The sequence below is a fragment of the Fopius arisanus genome, unplaced genomic scaffold, assembly GCF_000806365.1.
Source record: "Fopius arisanus strain USDA-PBARC FA_bdor unplaced genomic scaffold, ASM80636v1 scaffold00049, whole genome shotgun sequence".
Lineage (NCBI taxonomy): Eukaryota > Metazoa > Arthropoda > Insecta > Hymenoptera > Braconidae > Fopius > Fopius arisanus.
This window is the reverse complement of record NW_011887788.1, coordinates 737,889-755,023: the sequence shown is the minus strand read 5'-3', so window position 1 is coordinate 755,023 and position 17,135 is coordinate 737,889. Positions and strand designations below refer to the sequence as shown.

Genomic DNA, 17,135 nt, shown 5'->3' with positions numbered 1-17,135 from the left:
TTGGGGATTTGTAGCGTGCGATTGAATTCGTTATATTGTGGTCTAATTGGCGGGAGAATTTTAATTCCATTGTTTTTACAGAATTATAACTTTTACCCACATATTTTCTCCGATCACGAAGACAAAATCAGAGCGAATGGAATTTGTGATAACAAGTGAAAATATTTGCGTAAATGCTAAGAGAAAATTTTTCGAGAAATTTACTCCTGGGGATTTTAAAATAAAATAAATCACGCAAATTTTCCATTTTTCTCTGCAATTTTTATTATTCTTAATCATTTTTATGAGTTAATTCAATTAAAAAATTCAGTGATTTTTGATTTTTGGAATATTATAAATAAAAGAAAGAATAATTATTGTTATATGAATTCAAAAATTAAAATTTCCGATGTAAAACTTAAATACCGCGAAATTTTTATCGACTTCTGGATTAACAAACAAATCATTACATTTCTTGAATTTTTAAGATCAATGAACAATTAATAAAAAAATTCATGTAAAACCGTAATTAATGGAAATTCAGATGCAATTGTGACGGAAATTTCCAATAGTACATATCCACTTGAATATTAATTAAAAGTCCAATGATTCGGCTTTTTCGGATGAATAAAAAAATGAGCGAACATTTTTAATTGAAATTGATTAGAAGCCGTTATTATCAGAAACTCAGATGACGTTGTGACTGGAATTTCCGGGAATTTCTACCAGAAAAGTTTTGGGTGTCTGGGGTCGTCACGCAACGGTTGTTTGGTGTTTCATAGGGGGATGAGAATGAACATACAATACGAGAACGTAAATATACCCCGTATGGCTTGACTATCTTCAGGGGGGGAAACACGCATGGCAGGTGTGGGAAGTAAAATCCTGATTATTTTGCGATCGAAACTCCTCGCCGCATTAAAATAAAAAATAAAATAAGAATAAACGAGCAGAAGGTTGAATAAATTACCCACCGCAAGCGAAATCCGCGAATTTGTGCCAGTGGAAGCGATGAAAATTTTCAGCTGAATTAGCAGACTGTCAAATCCCATGATTATCTCATTTCCGGACCGCAGAGCTACCGACCAAAACCTCCAGCTTGCATAAACCCAGAGGAATAATCAATGAGAGGAGAGAACACCTCATGACGAAATACCGATGCTTCCAGGTTTAATTTCACCGCACGCGCGATTATCTAGAATTTTCCTGAAGATTACCCTTTCACGTCGATAATACAAGGAGATAATTAATCAGAAGAGATGTGATATAAAAAATTATTCTTTTCAAATGGTCAATGGTCATAAATTTATTTAACAAATTATTCATAAAAAATAGGAAAATATGAGAGAAATTAATAATGGGTTTATGATTTTTTTTAGTAGGACAATCATTCTTAATTATTTCATTGTTCTAAAAAAAAAATGGCTGTTAGAAAAATAAATTGCTGTGTTGATAGCTTTTTTTTCGAACGCCTTGGAATTGAAACCCTCAACTCTCACAAACCAGTGAATCTAGATCGTCACCTGAAGAAGAATCCAGCCAAGAGGATTTCAAAGAGTGATACTTTCTTGAAACGAGAAAGACACGTTGGAAAGTACATGAAAAATTCAATGACAAAAACCTAGTGCACGTGCAATAGTCTTGTTCAATGCCCCATTTAAGAAATAATCACATATAACGCTTCACAGAAAGTGATGATTGCGCAAGCGATTGCGCGAACTTCTTTGTTTCATACGATAATGCCGTATGCAATTTTTTGACGCGTTACAATTGCATCCCAGACTGTCCACCTGGCTTTCACTAAAATCTAACTCGAGTAAATACTGTTATTATAAGCGTCACAGCAAACTCTTGACATTGTGTCTCGTGAAGAAAGCGTTTCGGATTTTCAGAAGGATGTTCTTCCTTCTTCAGGATTAAAATCAAAAACCAAACGCATGTACGTGAGGATAATAAATCAGAATTGGAATTAACACACCGTAAAATATTTAATAATTAATAAAATACCGAATGATTATCTGTAATTTTTGTGTGAGAATTTGAAAAAATAGAAATTAAAAAATTCGTAATCAAAATTAATACGATATGGATTATTATTGAATAATAATTGAAATTGAAATTATAAACATTTTAAAAATAATTCAAAAGAGAAAAATTTTTAAAAATAAAAAATTAATTAATTAATTAATTTGAACAAAAAATATATATATATAAAGAAATATTTCCGATCGTTCAAATTTATTAATAACAATTGATTTTTCCTGTGCACGTGCTGTGAACTAATTAAATCCATAATATTATGGAATACAATCTCTCGTATCGATGAGTAATTTCCAAGTTATCGATAGTAAATCTCCGAGAATCGATCAAAAATTATGAATTACTCAGCGAATTAGTCTGAAAAAAAAAGTAATTATTTAATTCACATGATGAACATGAAATTTAAAAAACTGATAGCACACGATGCGTCACTTTCTTACACATGATGTGCGCAGGCTGCAAGCGCTCACGTGCGCGAAGTATCAGGCTAACATACAATAACACCAATCGCACTTGTATAAATCGTAATATTCTCAGTACCCGCGCGTTTAAACTACTTGATCACTGGGTAAAATCCATAAACGTTAATTACCCGGAGTAAAAAATCATCGGAGAGTTATCCGTTACCGAAATATCACCGAGCCGTGACGTCTGCAAAACATTACGCGAGAATGTTCAATGTGCAATGATACAATAATTGCGTGTTTAGATTTTAACGGTTTTAAATTAACTTCACGGTAATAACCCGCGGGTATTATTTCGATCTTTCAGGATCGAGGGCGAAGTGATTTAGAATCGAACATCAAGTTGAATAACAGGAAAGGTATAATTGGGTTAAGGTATAATTTTCAAGCAATGTCGTTGATAATTATTATGTATTTTGGATTTTTATCAATGAAATACTCGGGGTAATGAAGTGGAGAACATTTTTTTTTTACGTCCTCGTCCATTCACTCCCGTCCAGTGATTACTCAATTAATTCTTCCGGTAATTATTGTTTGATATTTTTTGAAACGCGTGCACGATTTTGAAATCGATAATTCTGAGTTCTGGAGAACTCATCACGAGAAATTTCCAATTAATATTCGGAAAATGAAAATAATTACTGTATAATTAATTAATTAAAGCAATCCGATGCGCGCATAATTAATCATTGGATTCCCCAGGCCAGTTGAAATAAAATGAGGTATTAATGAAATTATGCAATCATTCCAGGCGAAATGATGAGCAGAAAATGGAGGTTGAAGGGGCAAAGTTGAGAGCCCAGCTGTGGATTAATTAATTAATGTAATTAATCGAGATTGACGACATTTTCATGAACCGATTGGAATGTTTCTGCGAGATCAGACGATGTCCACGAAGGAGAATTATTTCCAGGATTGAAAATAATTGTAATGTATGAAATTTCCATAAAAATTCTGAAAAAATCCCGAATTAATGTATTATCATCAAATAATTATCATCAATTTAGAAAAATAAACAAAACATATATCTCTCTATAATTTTTACATACCCCTATTATACATTTCAAATAGATTTTCCAGAGATGAATTTTGTGTGGATTTTCCCCTCCCTTTTTCCAGTGTAGCAGAAAAAAAATCGTATCGTTGGTGATTGAATAATGTGGAGACATAGTTGCCTCGGACAATCGAGAAAAGTTCGTCTGAAAGTGGATGCCGTATTCATCTGCGTGTTCTCATGTCTGCTGTCCCTCTCGAGTGCGAGGAATCATCCACCGGAATTCCTCATAAATGGACAGACAGAAATTGTGGTGAGGCTGAAGGAGGGCCCGGAAACGCCAGTTGGTTTGTATTATTTCCAAGCCACAAGTGACATATGCATCGAAAAATGACATGTTTCATTATTTACCCCAGGTACATTGATATACAGACTGAGAGGAATTGATGCCGATGGAGATGCTCTGACGTTCGGTGTGAAGGATCAACCTGGGGCTGATGTCATTCGAGTTGAAAATTTTGCCACACAAGAGGCCAATGTATTTCTCAACAAATTACTTGATAGAGAGGTAAGATGATGTTGTGGGGTGATTATTGGAGGCAGAACGCAACTCAAATTACGGAAATATTCCGTGTTACTCTGGTGAGTTTAGCGTAGCGTAAAAGAGACCATCCGCCTCTTGGAATCGTGACCGTTCCACTCGGACTCCGTCGCAACTGCGAATCGAATTGCCATGGGGACACGCAGTAATAAAATTGTCAATGTACGTTTGAGTGAAATCTTTGAAATCTTACCGAGGGTCCATTGCGCGGTCAAGTGTGACAGCCGAATCAATGGACGTTTCCGGGTGATAATTGAGGGTTTGCCGGACAGGAAGATGCGATATTCAAACCTGAAATAGAATAATAGAAATTTTTAACGAAATCATGTGTTCGTAACCCGTACAAAAAAAATTGTAATCGGACTATTTTTTCCAAATTTTCAAAAAATTTCTGGAAAACTTTTTTATAATTTTTTTTTATCATTTTCTTGAAATTTTTGCGAATATAATTTTTTTTTTTAATTATACTGTTGTTTTTAACTTTTTTGATTTTCCAAATTTTAGAAATATTTTTCAAAACCTTTCCCAAAAATAAAATTTTTTTATTTTCCGATTTTTTTTTTTTCATAAAAAAAAATTTCTGAAAAGTTTTCCCGAAATTTTTTGAAAATTCGGAAAAAATATTCCGATTACAATTTCTTTTTTACCCGGGAATGTTTATTTAAAAAATAAAAAACTGATTAATTTATTCATTTATAGGTGCAAGACGAGTACGCGTTGGTTTTGACGTTGACGGATCACAAATTGGGTGACGGAAATTTTATAACCCAGAGTCTTCTGCTTCTCGTGGAGGACATTAATGACAACGTACCTATTTTCCGTCCACATCCAACTACACTGACAGTAAGAGAGAACTCTGGACACGGAATCCTCATGACCGTTGAGGCCACGGATGTGGACGAAGGCCCTCACGGTCAAGTGGTCTATCAGCTGCAGGAACTCGATGGAGATAATGATCTGTTCTCAATTTCCACTGTCAATGGAAAAGGGGTCATCCGACTTGTTGGCGAACTCGATTACGAAAGAAAGTACTTGTATCAACTCCGAGTTCTCGCCGTTGATCGAGCGATCAGTGGAAAAGTAATTCACTTTTTCCTCACTCCCTGAATCAATAGAGATCTCGACAAATCGGTGAAAGAATTTCGAGTCGATTTCTCCCTTCATTTATTTATTTATTTATTTTTTAATCTTCCCGTGGCTTTTGAGGACTCCATCCAGTCACACGGAATAAAGAACGAATGATTCATAAAAAATAAATGAATGAATGATTCATAGAAATTAAATGAATGAATGATTCATTAAAAAAAAATCCGTGAACATTGACGAATTATTTTCTCATCAACAGGTAAATACCGGGACCACTGCGATTTTAGTTAAAGTCCAAGATGTAGAAGACCAGCCACCGGAGTTCATTGCCATGACTCCAGTTGCAAGAATTAGTGAAAATGCGAAGATTGGAACATCCGTTCTTCAAGGTTTGTTGAGCATTACTCTTTTCTCTCATACAGAATAAAAATATCAGAATTACCAGACAGCCTGAAAGTTATCCACCCGAGCTATTTTCTGATATCAACGACTCCAGTTGACTCATCTGAATTATTAAAAAAAAAAAAGAAAACATCCCATCCACTTCTACAATGCAATCATCCCCGCATTCTCCTCATTAATAATCCCGATCTTAACAATTCACAGTTCGAGCGATCGATGGAGATAAAGGAATTAATAACCGTGTATCCTACAGCATCACAGAAGGTCCGAGATACCTCTTCGACATCGATTCGATCTCCGGGGTAGTCTTCACCAGAGGGCAACTAGACCGTGAATCAGAAGACAATAACGATGGTACCTTCATCCTCGAGATAACAGTCAAAGAAGTATCAAAAGTCACCCCGACGCCATCAGTGACAACAGAAGTGACGATTATCCTCGTCGACGTGAACGATGAGACCCCGAGATTCCGAAGTGATCGGTACCTAGCTGAAATAAATGAGAACGCACCTCAGAACACACCAGTGAATTTCATCGGTGATGCAGTACCCGAAGTCTACGATCACGATTTGGGCACCAACGGGACATTTCGTATGTTTGTCGATGGAGATGGTGGAGTCTTCGATATCACACCTTCCAGGGGCATCAACGAGGCCCCGTTCCTCATTCGAGTCAAGAACCCGAAGAAACTGGACTTTGAACAGACTTCTATCATAAACTTCACTCTCATAGCTAAAGAGATTGTTCCCATCCAGCCGAAATTCACTATTGTCCCTATAACAGTTCTGATAAAAGATCAGAATGATAATTATCCAGAGTTCACTCAGAACGTTTACGAGGTGAACATCCCGGAGAACAGTCCAATCGGTACGACAATCGCTTGGGTCCAGGCACTGGATGCTGACAGTGGAAATTACGGAAGCAAAGGAATCAGATACACAAATCTTGGTGGAAGCATAGCCTACGCCCTGAGATTGAACGGAACCTCTGGTGTTATTACCATCAGGCAAACAGGTCCAGGTTTTGACCGGGAATTAGTCTCACGTCATTACTTGACTGTTGAAGCTCGTGATGATCTTGGAAGAGGGAATCGAAATACAGCACAATTAATCGTGAACATTGAGGACGTCAACGACAATCCGCCGATTTTTCTGCAGAACAAATACGAAGCTGTTTTACTCGAGAATAAAAGAGAGTTCGAGTCATCACTGAGAGTCGAAGCGTTTGATATCGATCTCAATGGCACTAAAAATAGTCAAATTATTTATTCAATAGTTGCGAGTGAATTCTCGCGAAATTTTACGATTGATTCCAAACGGGGAGTGATAAAGCCATCGTCGGCGATGGATTATGAGGCTCTGCCGATCAATCAGGGGCACAGAGAGACTTCGATTCGAGCATTAAAATTAACTGTACGAGCTAGGGACATGGGAACCCCCAGTCTAAGTTCAGACGCACCTTTAACGATCTACCTCAAGGACATCAATGACAATGAACCGATGTTTGAGCGCTCTCTTTACCAGAAAAATATTCCTGAAGACTTGGAAGGTGGGACTACTGTTCTTCAGGTGAAAGCATGGGACAAGGATCTCTCAGCTCCAAACAACAAAATAGTTTATCGAATTCAGAGAGGTGCTGGTGATAAATTCATCATTAATCCAGAGACTGGTATCATTCAGGTTGCCCCGGGTTCCAATTTGGATCCCGATCTGACATCTCCGAAGACAGTAAACTATGTCCTGAGGGTTGTGGCAATAGACAGTGGAACAGAACTACAAAAATTGTCTGACGTCCTAGTGAACATCACAATAATTGACGTTAACAATAAACCACCGATGTTCAAAGATCCTGGAACAGTTGTGATCAGGGAAAATACTCAGATTGGAGCTTACGTTCATCGAATCGTAGCGACAGATCCGGATATATCACCAATACTTCGATACCGAATAGATTCGAATTCATCGGAGGCCCGAAACGAGGAAGGAACGCTGATCAGACACCAGGAGTATGATTACCTAGCTGCTCTCGAGTTAAACGCCATCGATGGATTGTTGAGAGTAAAAAGACTGATCGATAGAGAAAAAGTCGAGACAATCAAGCTTGGTCTAGTCGTCGAGGACCTCGCAGCGGTAAAAGGTGTGCAAACAGCATCAGCAATTCTGAATATTTTAATTGAAGATGAGAACGATAACAATCCGAAGTTCCGACGGCCTTTCTACAGAAGATCATTAACTGAGAACAGTAAAAATGGTGTTCACATTGCCAGCATCGTTGCTGACGACGCTGATAAGAACCGAACCATCACATACTCCCTAGAGTGTCCACCAGAGATAACAGATTTGATTCATTTGGATTCTGAAACTGGTGAAATGGTTGTGGCGAATAAAATAGATCGGGAGGTCTTCGCCTGGCTCAACATGACAGTTCGTGCAACGGACTCGGGTATTCCCCCAAGATCTAGCCTCTCTGAAGTGTATGTACAAGTTATAGACGAGAATGATAACAATCCTTACTTCATAACTGATATCACTAACGTCACGGTATTGGAGAATGCAAAAGTCTCAACTGAAGTAGCAAGAATTGAGGCGAGAGATCCGGACAGTGGAGATAACGGTAAAATAACGTATCTGCTAGATCGACTCTCGTCGCAGGGAAAATTTTCCATCCATCCGGACACCGGTGCAGTAGCCGTAGCGGATATCCTGGACTGGGAAGTCAAGCGCAGTTATCTATTAATAATCGAGGCCTGGGATAATTACCAATTTGGATATTCAGCTGGAGAGTCTAGGAATGCGTTCAAGCAAATAGAAGTTATAATAGAAGATGTTAATGATAACTCACCGATTATCGACGTTCCAGAAGATTGCGTAACGATATCAGAGTTTCATGACGCCAGGGATGTGGTTGTTCTGGTGAAGGCTGAGGATGCTGATGATCCAGCGGGTCCTAATGGTCGAGTGGCGTTCAGGATTAGTTCTGGAAATGAAATGGCTCTGTTTATGGTTGAACAGGTTGACTACTGGTCCGCTAAGATCAAGACCACTGGGTCTTTGAGAGGAAAATTTGGCAACTACTCGTTGAATCTTGAGGCTCGAGACCTGGCCAGCCCTTCGAATAGAGACGAGAGGGTGTTGCATATTTGTGTGACGGATTACAATGATAATCCACCGATTTTTTTGAGTCCTCAACATAACACGACGATAAGAGTACCTGAGAATGTCACTGTGGGGTCATCGATCATTCAGGTTGAGGCTGTGGATGCTGATACTGGATTGAATGGAGATGTCCATTATCGGTTGAAGCAAGATCTCGCTGGTCACTGGAGGACCTTTCATATTGACGATAAAACTGGCGTGATAACGCTGAAACATCCGTTAGATCGTGAGACCCAAAAAATGTACGAAATTCGTGTTGAGGCGTACGATTTGGGAATTCCAACTCCACTCAGTACAGATCTTGATCTCATAATTTATGTTAAAAATATCAATGATTATGAGCCACAGTTTATGGTGGATGTGTTCACGGTGATGTTTTTGGAGGAGCAGTTTCCTGGTGCAGAGGCTGTGGTCCTTCCTGAGACCATTGATAAGGACGAAGTTGATGATCTTGATGATCCACCAACGCAGGTGTGTTACTTCATCGTTGGTGGTAATGATGATGATTATTTCACTCTGGATACGGTCACGCATGAATTGACTACTGGAAAAACACTGGATAGAGAGGAGAAAGTGGATCATTTGCTGCTGGTAAAAGCGACAGAGGACTGTAATACAGTTCCGGTCAATCAGAGCTCCTTCAGCGAGGAGGATGATACACTGCTGAAAGTCGTCATTACTGTGAGCGACGTTAATGATAATCCTCCGAAATTTACGAGTAGAGTATTCACCGGGGGAGTTACAACAGCTGCCGATTTTGGGACACAATTCATGCACGTGAAGGTAAGGATATTTTAATAGCAAGGATAGATTAATGATTAGATTATTTTTTTATTCTGTACTGACATGTAAAAAAACTCGACAGGCAATCGATTTGGACGAGGGTGATAACGCTGTAGTGAGTTACTACCAGATCGGTAAGATCCACATGACTCTGACGGAGGGGCTCGACGATATGAATTTGCAGCCCTTCCTCGTGGACAGGCTGACAGGTGCTGTCAGTCTCAACTTCGACCCTCAGCCGAGAATGAAGGGCTACTTCGACTTTATGATTATTGCTAACGACACCGAAGGTCTTCAGGACACGGCACGCGTCTTCATCTACTTGCTACGAGAAGATCAACGAGTTCGATTTGTCTTGAGACAACATCCACCCGAAGTTCGAAACCGAATCGATGCATTCCGGGAAATCCTGGGGAATGTCACGGGGGCAATCGTGAATGTCGATGAATACAAAGTTCATGAGAATCATGATGGATCAGTCGATCGCACGAGAACCGATCTCTATCTCCACTTGGTAAATCGTCAGGACAACTCGATCCTAGATGTCTCACAGGTCCTGGCTCTCGTCGATCGTAATATTGAGAAGTTGGATAATTTATTCAAAGAATTTAATGTGCTTGATACCCAACCTGCTCAATCATCACCGATTGTACAGTACGAACAGGCAGGCACTACCCTGTGGTTGTTGGCACTGACAATTTTTCTTGGAGCACTTTTGATGCTCTGCATTGCTCTCTGTTTGTCTCAGAGGGCGTCTTTCCAAAGACAACTCAAAGCTGCCAATGCCTCCCCCTTCGGCACCACCGACTCGGAATTTATTCGGGGTCCTGGGGGAGTTCCAAATACCAATAAACATAGTGTTGAGGGTAGCAATCCCATTTGGATGCATGCTTACGAAAATGAGTGGTTCAAGAGTGATGAGTCATTTAGTCACACATCGGATAGGGACTCTCTTGATGAGAATGCCCTGAATAATGAGGAGAACACGAATGAGGGAGGATTGGCATTGAGAAACAATGAGAATCCTTACTGCGCTATGTCAGGACACAGACGTTCTTCTATTTCTAGGTAAAAAAACATTTTTAGTATTAAATACCGATCTTCAACTCTTAAAGTAAATTCTGAAATTATTCTCCCATTTTTAGAGCGTTAATTCAGGTATTATGAATTATTTGAAATTTTGTTTCTGATTTATTTATTTATTATTTTTTTTATGTTTTTATTTTATTTATTATTATCATTTATTCAATGAAATAGAAATAAAAAATGGTGATTCAAGTAGAGAGCGAAATAAATAATTTAATATTGTTTATTGTTACAGTAGTGTTGAAACCGTGACTGATACCCAAAATGCATTCTGCCGGGAATCCCCGATTTATCAACACCAGAATCCAGTACCAAATAATCCACTCGGCAAAAGAGTGGAAACCACAGAATTATAGATTAATATCCAACTACACTTTGTAAATACTCAGCTACATTTTTCTACTCAATATTTATTCGTGTCGGTATTTTTAGAATGCCAGACGCTATTTATCACTCGTCTCTCCTGGAACTCCGATAACCTCTCCTAAGAGACCAAAACAAATATAACGGACCATTAAAATTTATTTATTAAAAATATTAAAGGATGTCTTAGGGCAACCAAATTAATGTAAATGTATTGCAGTGATTTTTATAATTCCATTTGATTGTAATGTAAATAAAGTCAAATCGTTTTGGAGAATTGGCGCAATGAACTTTCGCCCGGCCCTTTTCCGAGGTGATGATGCCCGACAGAAGAGTGATTTTAAATGAGAGAATCTCATACGTTTAAATGCAAATTGGTAACACGAAAGGCGGTTTCGCACAGCCAATCGCAATCCAAGGTCCAGTAATACACGGCACGATATCAATCCTCACGCTATCCCCTAAATGCTTCAAAATTTTTCATTCTCTGCATATTTTCACATTCCACCAACGATAAAAAAATTATCATTACAAGAATATTAATTCTTCCAAACGAATTTTCACCCGTGGATTTTACTCACACGACAATTCAAGTCGCGAAATATTTTTAAATATTTTTCGGTTTATCTTCATCAATATATTTGTTTCGTAATCAATACTCATTATATTTATTGACAGGACAATTCTCTCCAGTTGGACATACGATTTGGTGACCCCATTCTTTTTCAGAGAATCGATTCTATAAAAATTCTCGCTCTGTGCATTCAACACTCGAATCAATTCCAATCGACTTTCCTTTTTTATTATTTTATTAACTCCATTAAATTCGTATTAAAATTTCGCATAAACATTAATCTGAAGATGAACACCGACAATTTATTCATTGATTCAATGACATGTCAACTCTCTGGGGTGTGTTAAAATGGAAAGATAAATAAATATGAGACAGAATATTCTTTCACAGAATATAAAAAATTGAGATGTAAATTTCCTGTTCTGCATGAGTTTCCTCACGCGTTGGAATTCTTCTGTCTCTTTCACAGGAACTTTCATTATACATTGACCTGATTCATTTACCGATCTATAAAGATTAAAAAGGTTACAGTCAGGCTGGGAACAACTGGAAAAACCGAGAGAAAACGAAACTACGTTATTCTCTTATCGTCTTCCTGGACGTCGCGTGCAGTCTTATGGTAATTCGTTTGAGCTAAGAGTTCGCCCGTCGGTCAGTCCGGATCGCCTCGAGGGCTCTCAACCCTCGTTCCACCCTTGAGGCAACTGACCCAACCACCCAGCCTATCCACCACGACAAAACCCCCACATTATTTCCCTCCTCGAAATTTCTTGAAATTTCAACCACAATGTCATCTGAATCTCCAATTATGTCAGTCGTAATTTCATTTGAATTCACGGAATTTCTCAAATTTTTCATGGCCATTAAAAATTGAAAAAAAGGAATTAAAACAATTTTTTCAATCAATAACTTGAATTCCGAATAATTCCCGTGAATATTCAATTAATTATTGTAATTCGCTGTTTCCATTCGGATTAATCTAATTGAATTAAAATGTTCCTGTGTTAATTTATTTTTTCAGATTTTGAGATTTTGAGAATTCTGAGATTTCACACATTAATTTTAATCAATCAATTAATTAATTGATTATTAAACGTTTGTAATTCTTTCAGTTGAAATTTAAATTGAAATTTTTGTTGTATTTCACTCGTTCATTAAAATTCTCAGTGTAAGTCGGGGAATAGAGGATTTTCCTCATAATTAAAAGGGAGAAAAGCGAGAGGGTCCTGTTCTCTGGGGGTGGAGGGTAGTTTTTATGAGGTGGTTTCACTCCTTCACACAATAATCACGCAACTTGCTCTAAGGCGGAGGTCGAGCCATTAAGGGCCTCTGAATTATCACGACTGAGTCATCGCGCATATACAACGTGTGTTGCCACTGGGTTCATTGATTTTCGATCATGTTTCATGACCCTGTTGACCCTTAGGGTTGAAGAATTGAAAGACTAGTACTATTTCTGGATGGAATTCCATATTCACAATAAATTCACGACGAGTCGTGGGTAATCAGAAATCTTTCAGAAAATCCCAGAAAAATATTTTTCTAGATTCGAGAAATTTTTTTATTTTTTGCTGAAAATATATTTTTTATATTTATTTTATTTGATATTTTTTTATTTTTCACAGAAAATACTTTTTTTCTATTTATTTTATTTTACATTTTTTTATTTTTCACTGAAAATATTTTTTAAATATTTATTTCATTTATTATTTTTTCATTTTTCACTGAAAATATTTTTTTTATATTTATTTTATTTTACATTTTTACATTTTCCGATGAAAATTCAAATGTACTGTATTGATTGTTGTGTTTCACTAACGAATGCAATCAATTCAATTTACCGGAATTTACGGAGTTAACAATGTGCATTTTGCATGAATTAAAAATGAAGCTCTCCCCTCATTGCCCTCCCCTCCTTAATTGATTGTTCCGCTTTCGCACGAAAACCAGAAAAGATCATTCAATAATATAAGTCCCTAACTATCAAAGAATCATCCATTAAATTCGTCAATTAAATCTATAAAAATTAAGCATGTTCATCATTCAGGTCGAAATAATTACTAATTAAAATAATTCTCTCCCCTCCACCTGTTTGCAAATGATTAATTACTAAATAAACAACAAATAGATTTCTGGACTGCTTTCCATAAAATTAAAAAGAAGATAAACTCTATTTTTTTTTTGAAGCTGAAATGAACTTTCTCACGTTTAACTTACCGGCCTTAATGACAAAATTTCCGATATTTCCGCGAGCACTTGGAGACCGGTATCGGGAAGTAGAAGGGACAATAAATAAAAATGGTGAACGTCCATCCCGACGATGATCATCATTATCAATAACAAACAGTCCGAGACAGGCGAGACCCCCCGGTGTGTTGTTGATCTAGGGGTGGTTAACCACGACCCCCCTTTTTTACCCCTACCCCGAGCTGGAGTGCACGCCACCCTCCACGTGACGACGCCTAGGGGTTGGCGTCGAGGGGGTCACCAAGTCGAACACTGCGACAACCCCTTCACATGCCAAGGAGTCTACCTCGTGGCCACGTGCGTCAACCTGGAGCACCCGAAAATGTCGTTATCAAAAAGTATACCCCTCAAAAAATTCACCATCCCCTAATCAAATTCAATTACTTCAATTCCTTCAATTGTTCAATGAAGTGCGGTGTGTTGACGTCAAGTGTTTATCATTGTTGATCATTCGTATTGTTTATTTATGACGCAGTGCAGTGTTATTCATTATTTATTTCCATTATTAATCAGTGATACATTTGGAATAGAATGAAAAAGCGGGAGAGAGAATAATTAATTTGTTTATCTCTCGGAAAAGGTGAGAACCATTTGAGGATTATATTAATATTATTAACAAATCGTTACAATATTCCATTATATTTAACTTTAGAATTAAAAACTCATGCGAATAAATCCTGAAAGACAAGCTTCCTAGTCCATTTAAATGTTTAATTAACAACATAAAAAATAAGGATTCAAAAATATACTAAACATCCAAAACATTATTATTCTCCATTATATTTTATTATTACGATATTATTATTTTATAAAAATTAACAGTGAAATTAATTTCAAATTCTCGCCACCAAATAAATCATCGCAACTGCTTGATCTGACATGAATTTTTCCATTAATTATAATTTATTAATTATTATTATCTACGGATTTAAATGGGTCATGAGGTTTTTAAAAGGCGGTCATATTTGCCGAAAAAATAATTGCACGTAGAAAATAACTGTTTGCCAATTCTGATCCGACCCGATTCCCGGTCACGCACCGGATGATGCACGTGGATATCTCCTGCCTCCTGTTGCATGAACATTAAAAAAATAAATAATCCACCACGATTACAACAATTTCATGAGCCAATAGCGTTGATTTACACTTGAATCTACGTTAATTATACCAGTGTCAAAAGGGGAGTAATTCCCCATGACTGAAGAAAAGATAAGCCTCACACACACGAATACACACTTGGATAATGAATAGTACCGACCTCATTTCATGATTATAAAATCGATATTAAGGACTTTATCGGCTGGCAAAATCATTGGTGACAAAAATTACCAGTTACATTTCCATATTATTCACCAGAAAGAGAAAGAGGTAGATGAAAATAATTTTTGCGTTATCGTTGAAGTATTTTTATCATCTCTATAAAATAAATTCCATTCAATGAAACCCTTTGACGCACGAAACCACCATTTTCCGTCTTAATTGTAATAATTAATAATTCAGATAGCACGCACCATCGGACCTACATATCTCCATTCAGAAATCGATTTCGTCCTGAAGGGAAAATTCGTGTTATTCCTGATGTCCATCGTTTTTTAACACACAAACCGGAAACACCTGTAAATACACGAGGAAAGTTTAATTAGCAAAGAAAGTCCTTTAATGATTAAACGAGGACTAGTGACCGACTTGTTGAATTATAAACGGCAAAGGCACTAAAGCCTTTGAAAAATCCATTTATTTTCCTGTAAATCGATCACCTCCGACCTAAATCGATAATAAAATAAAATATTAAATCATAATTATCGGTATATTGTACATCTAATTGCACCTGTACTCAGCGATTTTTTATTTAAACAAATCCCATATTTTTGCTGGTCATTCCTGAAGGGGAATTCTGATGTTGAGTACAGGTGAACAATTAAGAAAATAAAAAATTAAAGACCAGCGATTTGCTCTATCACGCTATTGGAGGCATTGACCACGAAATCCCGTAAATAATAAATCTGATAAATCGATCGAAACGCCAATTTTATTGGCAGAATGCCCTCGGAGGAATGGGTGAGGGTGTGGATCTACCTGAACTTTGTCCTGGGGTTGACCAGGAGTGCACGGCCAAGGTTCGACACATCAACGGATATGGGAATGGTGCTGGTACCAGCCGATGCAGAAATCGAATCCGTTATTTTTCGATTACGAGCTACAGATCAAGACGCCGATTTTCCACTTGTCTTCGATATCGCAGGTATCAAACGCCCTGTAATTAATTCCCGCATCAATTTGGAGTTTATCAATACGAATCAGGAATTTAATGCAATTATTATTTATCAGCTACGGTAACTCCAGTGGTGAGGATAGAAAATCTGCCGTGCACGCTGTACAACAAGATCTGTCAGGCAAACGTCATCCTGACGAAACGACTGACGGCGGGTCGTCTTCACGATTTTGCTGTACGTGTGAGGGACTCCAAGGGCGATTTCAATTCCATGCAGGCCACCATTTCCGTCACAAATGCAACCACCCAGCGTGACAAAATATTTCCACACATACCTGCCATCATCATGGTACCTGAGGTAAGTCCATTCACCACTGTTCCTCCCAAGGGAAATTTTAATATCCCATTTCCATTCAGGATGCCAAACCTGGAAAAGAACTCGATTATGTTCTCGCAAGGGCCAACCAGTGGAGCGGCAAACCTGTTTATATTGAATTATGGGTAAGTGATTTAAAAAAAAAATACAATATCAACTACTCGGTAATATTTTATTAGAATTGTCGCTGAAATCGCGGAAATTATAAAATGAATAAATATAAATAAATCCCGAAGTCGCGAAAATTATAAAATAAATAAATATAATATATAAATAAATTATCGAAGGGGAAAAATGGATTCTCTTCTCAATTTATTATTTTTATTCGCATTTACAATACTGAGGGGATTGTTAATATAATAATGGAAATTGCGTTGTCTGGGTTTAGCAACCGAAAGAATTATTCACAATCAGACAACGACAGACACCAACCCAGACCCGAGGAGTGATTACTCTCATTGGTGAATTGGATTTCGAGATGCAATCAATGTACACACTCACCCTGTACGCCACGGTATGCCAGAATGACGATGAATTATGCAATTGTTGTTGAATGTTGCAAATGTTGTTGAATGTTATAAATCATACCGCAGGATCCTTACACGGAGCCAAAAAAGGATACGAGGAACATCGCGGGTTTGCATCTCGTGGTGATAGTGCAGGACGTGCAGGACGTGCCCCCGATCTTCACACATGCTCCACCACTCACAAAAATCAACAACACCATTCAGCCGGCAAGTTGCTAAATTATTACTCAATATTTTTTTGGTGAA

At 37.6% G+C, this 17,135-nt stretch overlaps 1 protein-coding gene across 1 annotated transcript; it reads left to right on the top strand.

Annotated features, from left to right (window-relative positions):
* The first annotated feature begins 3,538 nt into the window (after window positions 1–3,538).
* Cad88C (cadherin-88C) lies at window positions 3,539–11,167 on the top strand. The gene is made up of 7 exons (XM_011306807.1): window positions 3,539–3,824; window positions 3,894–4,045; window positions 4,778–5,158; window positions 5,424–5,553; window positions 5,771–9,504; window positions 9,587–10,572; window positions 10,826–11,167. Exons 1-7 carry the CDS (start codon window positions 3,641–3,643, stop codon window positions 10,944–10,946), a joined length of 5,688 nt encoding a protein of 1,895 aa, XP_011305109.1. The 5' UTR covers window positions 3,539–3,640; the 3' UTR covers window positions 10,947–11,167.
* The last annotated feature ends 5,968 nt before the right edge of the window (window positions 11,168–17,135 follow it).